The sequence below is a fragment of the Eublepharis macularius genome, chromosome 7 (genome assembly GCF_028583425.1).
Source record: "Eublepharis macularius isolate TG4126 chromosome 7, MPM_Emac_v1.0, whole genome shotgun sequence".
NCBI lineage: Eukaryota > Metazoa > Chordata > Lepidosauria > Squamata > Eublepharidae > Eublepharis > Eublepharis macularius.
Window position 1 is genome coordinate 110102803 of NC_072796.1, and position 9470 is coordinate 110112272.

At 39.5% G+C, this 9470-nt stretch overlaps 1 protein-coding gene across 1 annotated transcript; it reads right to left on the bottom strand.

The window, feature by feature from the left end:
* Positions 1-1088: 1088 nt before the first annotated feature.
* LOC129334064 (cytochrome b-c1 complex subunit 7) lies at positions 1089-9227 on the bottom strand. Its single transcript, XM_054985998.1, has 4 exons — positions 9142-9227; positions 5415-5486; positions 3581-3747; positions 1089-1716 (listed from the first exon to the last, which is right to left on the bottom strand). Exons 1-4 carry the CDS (start codon positions 9158-9160, stop codon positions 1639-1641), a joined length of 336 nt encoding a protein of 111 aa, XP_054841973.1. The 5' UTR covers positions 9161-9227; the 3' UTR covers positions 1089-1638.
* Positions 9228-9470: the final 243 nt, after the last annotated feature.

The window sequence follows — 9470 nt, forward strand, 5'->3', positions numbered from 1 at the left end:
AGTGTGTCATTTTCCCTTGTTCCAAGACCATTTTCTTCAACCTCAGCTAATGAAGGTAAAAGTTGTGAGAGCTGTACACTAGATAGCAAGAGGTTTACATCCCAAGTTTCTCTGAACAGGCGAGAGGGAAAAGGCTACGCTACAAATGGTGTGGCAAAATGTAAGACAAAGGGAATATTTAAAGCACGCTATAAAGTAAGCCATTGGATTTGTTGGTTTAAATCTTTGCAAAATTGTCACACAGACATTATCTTCTCTTACCTGTGAGCCAAGATGACCTTACTTTTCTCTCAATTCTGATTTTGCAAACCAAAGAGAGCTCATAATCCTGTTAACTCTTGAAATGTTGCCTTTCGAACAGGTACTGTGCATTCTGGACTGCATTAATTACTGCAGGTTTATCAAGATCTGTACTTTTCTTCACAGTTGGTCAAAAGGTTTTTAAGATCATGAAAAGAACATGTACTAGCTGGTACAACAGATCGATTTATATCCAACCCACGAACCTCACAGCCCGCTTTTAATTAGTGTGGCCCTTGTAAAGGTTTAATGTTTACAATAAATATGCCTGTATAGTTCTCACAGAAGAAGCTCTCTACACAAGTCGCATACACCAGAGTCAAGTTGTGTTATGTAAAAAAAAACCCAAACTGTGGAAGCATAAGAAAGCTTGTATTTCTGCGCCACCAAATTTTGACGCAACATGAGAAGGGAGACTAATTTATCTTGCTCTTGGGAAGACCTTAAGGCTCAGGACGGGAGCCATCTGTCACTCAGTGAATGATGCATTCTGGCCCCTCACCCATTTGGGCATTACCAGCAACTGAAAACAGGTTCTGTTTTCCCTACTTCTTGATAATATGAACAAAGAGAAGACAAATGTTTCCAGTTATAAGATAAAGCATTCAACTATGTAACACCATGGGCATGGGCAGTCAGATAAATATCCTTTAGGGAACACGTTTTAACATTTACTACCCAATTAAAAACCTTTACACTCAGAAATAAGTCCTCTTGTTTGCAATGAGACATAACTCTCAAGTATGCTCAGGACTATAGTCATTCCGCAAGTAAGTCCAAGTGACTAATTTAGGTTAAATGAGGCAATTTTATTTAAAGATTGACAGGAAACACAAACATTCCAAAAGGCTCTATTAATGTACCATTCCATTTGTTTGGGTAGACATGATAGGTTACATAACTTGTCTAGGGCTGCCGCTGAATGCTGAAGTGTGCGCCCACATCCCCATCTCCAGAGACAAGAGGTGATGATGGATGTGCAGTCACTGTGCAGATGGGTATCTCTTTTAAAGAAGGGAGGCAGAAGAGCAGGAACGAAAACAGCAAATTCTGTTGCTTATCTACCCTCCCAGCTGCAAGAAACAGCTGTATTTATGACAAAAAGAATTACTCAAAGAGCTGGAATGAATATCACAGATTACCCCACTGTATAACCGAAAAAGACTTGAACCAATTCCTTGCAGCTAAGGAGAAAAGATTCCAAGCTGATTTAGTAATGTTTCAGTTGGATGAACAAAATCTTTAGAGTTCATAAAGTTACATGAGCTTTCTCAGCAGCCAGATTTTTCAATAAACTAGAACCATTAAGGAAGCATTTGCACAAGGAGTTACAATCAGTTATTTTTCCCCCCACTCCTCCTTTTCAAGTCTTTCACGAATAACTTCTTTCAGGTATGGCTGCAAATACAGTTTATCCTGAAAAAAAGAAAGAAAGAAGCTGAGCATCCTGGAAATTTGAGTGCTTTTTAAAAGAACTGCACTGGCAGTAAGTAACATGGCATGGAACCTTCACACCAAAGTGCTCAATTTTAAACGGAAAACAGAGGTATGCAAAGTCAAATACTTTGCCTGGAATTCACCAACTGAGCTGTATTATGTTCTTCAACACTTCTTGCTATCACAGAAGTATCACAGTATCTTCAATACATGTGAAATCCTCCCATCACTAAGTTTGGCTTAACAACTTACTTTGTTAGGATGTTATCTTTCTACCACAATTTAGTTACAGGCATCAATGATAAATTTTTGACTTCGTTTAAAAAGAATCACCCCCTGCAACCCCAGCACGTTGCTTCGTGCTCTTGTGCTTTCAATCTGCCTGTACCTATCTGCGGCACACTCCTGTCTGGAGTTTTGCTTATCTGGGCAAGCATCTGATGGAATATTGTGAGCTAGCTTTCGTATACACTACTTCAAGGCTTCTGTTTCTTGAAGGTTCAAAGTGTCAACAATAAATACAATCTATAATAAATACAAGGTAACAGTTATACAAGGTAACAGTTGTTTGTCCGTGTTTTTGTAATGTTCATAAAGAAACGTCTGGGTGAGAGCTGCAGTAGAGCCTGCAGTAGAGGGTGACCACAATCCTAATCAAATGAAAATATTGATGTGCCGACGGGATTGTGCTTGCATATTATACCATTCCCGTTTCGTATACACAGCTTCTTCCTGGGCACAGTTATTGGATGTACACCTTCCTAATGGTCTTCAATTAGAACAGCTCACCACATGATATTTTCATTACTGGCATGAACCACCATTTCAGTGCAACGTTGCACTGAAATGGTGGTTCATGCCAGTAATGAAAATGTCGGCACATCAATATTTTCATTTGATTAGGATTGTGGTCACCCTCCTCTGTGGTACTGTCTGCCTACATTCCTAAGAAGGCTCTACTGCAGCTCTCACCCAGACGTTTCTTTATGAACATTACAAAAACACGGACAAACAACTGTTACCTTGTATAACTGTTACCTTGTATTTATTATAGATTGTATTTATTGTTGACACTTTGCACTTTTGCACATTTTGCACCAATATATTGTTATAAAAATCCAAAAATTTTGACTGTATATTCTCAGTATTGTTTCTTGTAGCTTTTGACTACCCGGGGTTTCCCTGCTTTGTTTTTGTCTTGAAGGTTCAAAGCTGCTAATATTTATAAAGCTATGTTTAGGGAGAAAGCCATTAATACCTGAAGGTTGTTGCACCATACCTGTTTCATCAACACAGACTTTACAGCACTCTATTAATAAAGATCAAGGCAAACATAACAGTAATAAGGCAACCAAAACAAAAAAAGAGGGGGGACTGTGCAAAAAACTAATTTCCAATCATACATGCAAGAGTCTAGTGCAAGCAGCATGTGCAACCAGGGCAGCTGAATGCAGTACAAGCTCACTTCCAGCCCTAACCCAACATTGGCAAAATGGAAGTGTGTGTAACAGAGAACTTCTGCCCAGATGCTGTGGCAGACTTAGGACAGGTACCACATTCTTCTCTTCTAGTTATTTCTCTCCTGCTGAAAAGGCACCCTACAAGCACTTCGGTCACCAGTCTTGGATATGAGCATTATGTTCGTCTAAGAACAGTTCTATGGCTTTAGATTAGCATCAGAGAAGTTACAGCTCTATGAGTTTAAGTGATCAGTGGGATTCTGTTTTCACACCATTAAGTGCCTTTGCTGGCTGGCAGAGGTTAGGAATGCATAAAACATACTAAAATAAAGCTTACTACCTAGCTTTTTTGTTTTGCAAACTCTACAACAACAGCCTCATACCTCTTCATATTTTACCCACTCTTCTTTGGGAAGGATCCGATGCCTCATGCTCAAGTCTATTGCTCTCTTCAGGCGAAATAATCTTTCGTTACGGACATCTTCAGGAAGCCTCCTTATTGCTTCCTTCACATCTTCATCCTCATGCAATGTATCATCTCTCATAAGACCTGTAACAGCAACACATTTCTCACAGTAACAAAACTACCAGTCAAACTTAGCAAAATTGAGGAAAGGTATCGATTCAGAGGAGCCCTTGACAACTTCTCTTTGGTTCTAACGGCCATACTCATTTTTCAGCCTTTAGAGCTTGGTGCTGTAATAATCAAATTTTCTACTTATCAGTACCACAAAACCTAATCTTTATTGCTTCACAGTAACCCTGGCTGTCACCCCCAGCTAACTCTATCCATAGCCTAAGTTCTCCTCAATTTCTCTTAATTCTATTATTGATTTTAAAAGCTCCATTTAATTCAGTAACTGCAACCAGTATAAAAACCAAATGGTTAAGAAATGAAGTCATCCACCACCAAAGAATGGTGTAAAGTCAAGTTTTATATATAAACAAGCAACTACAAGAACTTCATGCACACTTATTTTTACGTTATACTACAAAACATTCTGACGTCAAATGATAAATAAGGCTTGGGTTGAATCCAGCCAACTTTTTTTCTCAATCATGGCCAACTGTCCCCCTTGTTACATTCCCCATTCCACATGCTTTTTGTGCATGCATGATTTAAAGCGTAGCCTTTTTAGTGGTCAAAGGGGATCTCATCCTCCTTTGTTCGTAAGTGGGAAAAATGACTGGAGCCAGCACTTTGCACTTCCTCTGAGAATTACTGACAGAGGCTACCCAAAAAAAGCCCCAAATACCACTGCAGAAAATACTAGGTGCCACAATGAAATTTCTAGGTGCCATGGTGACCAGGTACCTGGAATTTGTCAAGCCCTATTTTAGAACACGGTTATCTAAAAAAGAAAGAGAGCCACGGTAGTAGAATACCTCAAGGAGAAAACGCTGTGACTAACTTACTACAACCAATTTCAGACCCAATGTGACAAATAATCTTTTTATAGAGTCCAGAATTCAATCATTTCAGTTCAATAGTTACATAAATAAACAGAAAGTATACACGGCCCGAATATTTTAGAACACTTCAAACTTCAATATACCTCCTCTTCTTTTCCTCTTGCTCCATTAGTAAAAGTGGCTGGAAACATATGCTTTAGACCAAGGTTTGAGTCCAGCAACACCTTAAAGACCAACAAAGAGCTTCTGCTCTCAAGACTCAAGCTCCATTTCTATAAGAAAACTGCATACATTCAATACTAAAACCCAGAAAGCTGCTATTCACCAATATACTTTCTGAAACTCCCTCAACTGAAGTCAGTGGGATGTGGAATTGCTTGATTTTGGCTTATACACTTCTATCTGGGATGGGCATACTCTTCCACCAATCATGCAGCTTTAGAAGTGATGCATATAGAGTGGTGAAGGAGAGAGGAGACACCCACCTAGCCAGCCAGATCAGCCAAATCCACCCTGACGATCAATGGGGTGACAGATGTCGCAGCCAGATCACCCTCACATTCAAGTTTGACTTATATCACACCTTGTATTGCTACTTTATTATGGCTGTATAACAAGTAGAACAAAGGCAACAAGGACAATTGATATATACAAGACCTCTAAAAGGATAATTTCATTTTAGTAGCCAGTGCTCCTTATAGCAACACATGCTCAGTGTCAAAAAACCTTTTTTCAAAGGTATCATTTTTCTATAGGATTTCTCTCAACTATTCACTAACTTGCCTATAAAATAAAGACACCTACCAAGCTTATTGAATCCGGCAGCATTGTAATACCATTTGCGAACACCTTCAAGCAGACGACTACCGGCTGCAGCTGAAAATGACAATCACCACTATTAGTTCAAGAGCAGGGCAAAGCCTGGCACAAACATTTATCTAGACCCAAATCTACAAGAATTTCATCATAATCATCATCATCATCATCCCCCCCACCCCCCACCCCGCACAAGCAGGCTCAGGGCAGATTACATCAATAAAAACATTTATAATAAAACTTACACCTTAAAACAGTTTAAAATCAACAAGAGCACAAAAACTGAATATCAGTTTAAAATATACAGATAGCAGCAACCAGCTACTCGGAGGCAATCAGTCTGCCATTTAAAAAACTGGATGGTGGATGCCTCTAATAGGGAGGGATCCGATCTTCCCTTCTCCTCCTATATATAGTTCCTTTTGTCTGTGCAGATATGCAACATTTCTAGCTTTCAGAGGATACTGTGCTATGCAATGGTATGTAGTTTATAGCTTCTTCTGAAAGGATGAGGTCTCTATTAATTCCCCAAATCCCGAGCCATTACTAAAAGGGTGGGGCATGGTAAGAATCATAGAAAAGCTGAACTCATATACCATTAAAAGTATCCGATGCACTATTTGAATTGGTGTGTTTAATACAAAGATGGCTTTGTATTTAAATTATTTAAATATTAAAGGCTACATTTGTTCAATTTGCCATCACTCTTTTTAAAAGTAGTCTTCAAAACCTAACTTTCAGCTGACAATTTTATATTAAAAAAGTCTAGTAGGTAAGAATAAAGCCTGTACATTCTTACTAACACATAGTCTGCACTATTATATGTACCATAAAAGGCTCTTTAAATGTTATTTAAATGCTATTGACTATTAAGGCAGCAATCCTATGTACACTTATGTGGAAATAAGCCTCACTGAACACAGCAGGAATGACTTACCAGTAAACATGCACAGAATCATTCCGTTAGACACATTTATTAAACACAACAACAACAACAACAACAGAATGACACAAGCTGCTTTAGATCCCCAACTGTGGAAAAAGGTATAATAAAAATGAAGTAAATAAGGAGTCTAGTGCTATCTTAAAGTATACTAGGCTTACTATGGAATATATTTTCATGGTCTAGAGACTACTTTATCATTTGATGAATGGGCTTTAACCTATGAATTATTTAATCTTTCGGGTGTCACAAAGCTCTTTCTGTGCAATTCTGTATCAGATTAATTTGACCAGTTTCTGTAATTGAAGGAAACCATATGAGAACTCTTCTTTAAGGGTCACAAATTCCCCACTGCTAAAAAATTGTCCCAAATGTCCACAAACAAAAATATCTATATTACATATTAAGGTTTTTCTCAAATGAATTTTTAGCAGAATAGAAAGAATTTGTCCACACTGTGAACTATGTATTGAACATCAAATTAGAAGTGTCAATAGGACCAAAATGTATTTCCCCACATGTAGTTCACAAGATCACCCAACCGTGTCAGCATATATAGGTCACTAATATTGTGATGAATGCCACTTTCCATAGCTATTTAGATTTATAGTTTATTAAACAAAAGATGATATTCCTTAAAACACTCTTTAACACTAACCAAAAGCTTTAAAAAAGGTGGCAAAGAGTTTGCCAAGTACAAACTTCACTGCCACATAAGACAGGAAACTTAAGATGAGAGACCACTAAAAGTAATTTCTGTAAGAAGAAATGATGCTTATTAACTGCACCTGGTTTAAGACAATACATAGGAATGGTAGCTGTGGTTTTAACCAAGTAGGAAAAAACTGAAAGCACATAAGGGTAACATTTGGGAAGAAAAATGAAACACACAAATATTATATAGGAGATAGGTATGCAAGAGCAGAAGGAAACCTCACTCCTCCATAACCATTGAGGCTATCAACTTCCCCTTCTAGGCAGAATCCTACTATTTTAGAAGCAATCTGAAAAGCAACACACTTGTTTTGGCCTCCACCAAACACTCCTTTCATTTTGGCAATTAGCTGCAAACTTTCTTCAGAAAGCGGTGTTTTTTCAACATGTGGATGGAGACAAAAACTTCTTCCAGATTTGTCTGGTGAGTGGCAATGCAGAGCAAAATTTTCATTACACACGTACTGTCATTTGGGGAAGAGATATGGTGAGATGAATTTGGGTATGGATGTTCACATAGACAGGAGTACAAGGCTATCATTTATTGCTACCCAGAGACCTGTTTGCAGTTTTTGTTTCCTCATCCAGCTTTGTTTCAGGGAAGCAGATTACACATAATTTTTATATTTAAAAGCATGATTCAAAATTCAGCTCATTCTTATGCTTAAAGACTCCAAGTCAGTCATATAGATTTCAAGATCACTTCTCTGCAAACATGTGTGCATTGGACTGCTACTTTATTTATTCAGATTGCAAATTCTTTGGGGTTGGTGTATGTGTGTCTGGTGGTTAAAAAACCCCTAACATCATGCTAGGAGACTAGAGTGGGCTATAAACAATGCCACCCCAAGAAGAAAAGTTTCATTTAACAACTACAAAACCAGCAGAAATACAAGAAATAGAAACCCCACCATAATTAGTAAAAACGACAAGAATATCTTGCTGCGCCTTAAAGATTATTTAGAAAACATATCTTAAAAAGCAGGCTCTGGCACGCACAAACAAAAATCATGCCGCAACAACTTTTCTAATATTTAAGGTGCCACAAGAGTCTTCCCCTGGAATTTAACCAGTGAGAGCCCCATTGTCTTTCAGAGGCAGTTCTGTAGGGAGGTTCCAGTTACAGATAATTAAACAAGGGTCAAGTGGCACCTTGAAGGGCAACATCTATTCAGCATAAATTTTGATAAGCCACACCTTTAGGGGTACTTTTTTGTAGATTATTTATGCTTCAACAACCTAACATGACTGCTCTAGTTGTTATGCAGCATGCCCAGAGTGCCTTTAACTAAGCCATATTTGTCTGCAGTAGAAGAGCAAAATTTTGGTCCAGTAGCACCTTGGTTAAGTGGTTTAGCTGAAAATCAGCACTCTACTGGTTCCAATTCCACTACTGTCATGAGCTCAGTAGGTGGTCTTGGGTAGCCACTCCTCTCAGCCCCAGCTCCCCAGCTGGATTGTGGGGATAATAACAACACTAACTTGTTCACCGCTTTGGGTGAGGCACTAATCTGTCTAGAAGAGCAGTATATAAATGCAGTTATTATTGTTATTATCATCATTATTCCCAGAGTACGAACTTTCAAAGAGTCAAAGTTCCAATTTTCATCTTCATCCCTTCTTTTAAATGTATTTGAAAAAAACTTACTATTGAAGGCTCATACCCTGGAAAGCCTGCCCTAAAAAATAGGGTTGCCAGCTCCAGGTTGTTAAATTCCTGAAGATTTTGTAGGGGGAGTCCGAAGACGATGGAGAGGGAAAGGACCTCAGCAAGATATAATGCAATAACGGCTCCCAGCCAGCCATTTTTTCCGGGGATCTCTGTGGCCTCGAGATCAGTTGCAATTCCGGGAGATCTCCAGCCACTCTTTGGACGTTGGTAACTGGCTCTTCGGGACCACCACCGCTTCACCCCACTCTTTTCCTCCATCAACCCCCTCCCACATGCCTCATCTATCCCCACTCCCCACTAAAGGAGGCCTTTTGAATCGTCTCCGCCGCACCCCTCCCTGCAGACCCGCCACTTCCAGCGTCCGCAACATTCTCCACTCCGCTTACCGGGCGCCCTCGCCGCCATCTTGACCTCCAAAGAATACGCGCGCAGGGCCTTTCGGGTAAATCCACAGGATTGCGTGGATCACGTGTTCAGCCTGTTTCTCTCAGGTGACACTAGGCGGCTACGTAAAGCCCCGCGGTTTGTCAATAGTCTCGCGTCTTTATAATGACTGACAGCTCCATCTTCTGGAGGCGGGGCTTTGTTTACTCGGGACGCCTTTCCCAGGATTTCGCTTCCAGGGTGGAAGCAACGAATGTTTGTAAGAGGAGGAGGAAACTGCGATTTCAGCGTGGCTTTGACTGAAGATCATCCCAACCGGCACCAAGAGAAC

Excerpts from the sequence above, each read along its gene's own strand:
- LOC129334064 (XM_054985998.1), bottom strand. Across the intron at positions 3,748-5,414 it reads TGCCGGATTCAATAAGCTTG|GTCTTATGAGAGATGATACA; the intron begins GTAGGTGTCTTT and ends TTGCTGTTACAG. Across the intron at positions 1,717-3,580 it reads AGTGGGTAAAATATGAAGAG|GATAAACTGTATTTGCAGCC; the intron begins GTATGAGGCTGT and ends TCTTTTTTTCAG.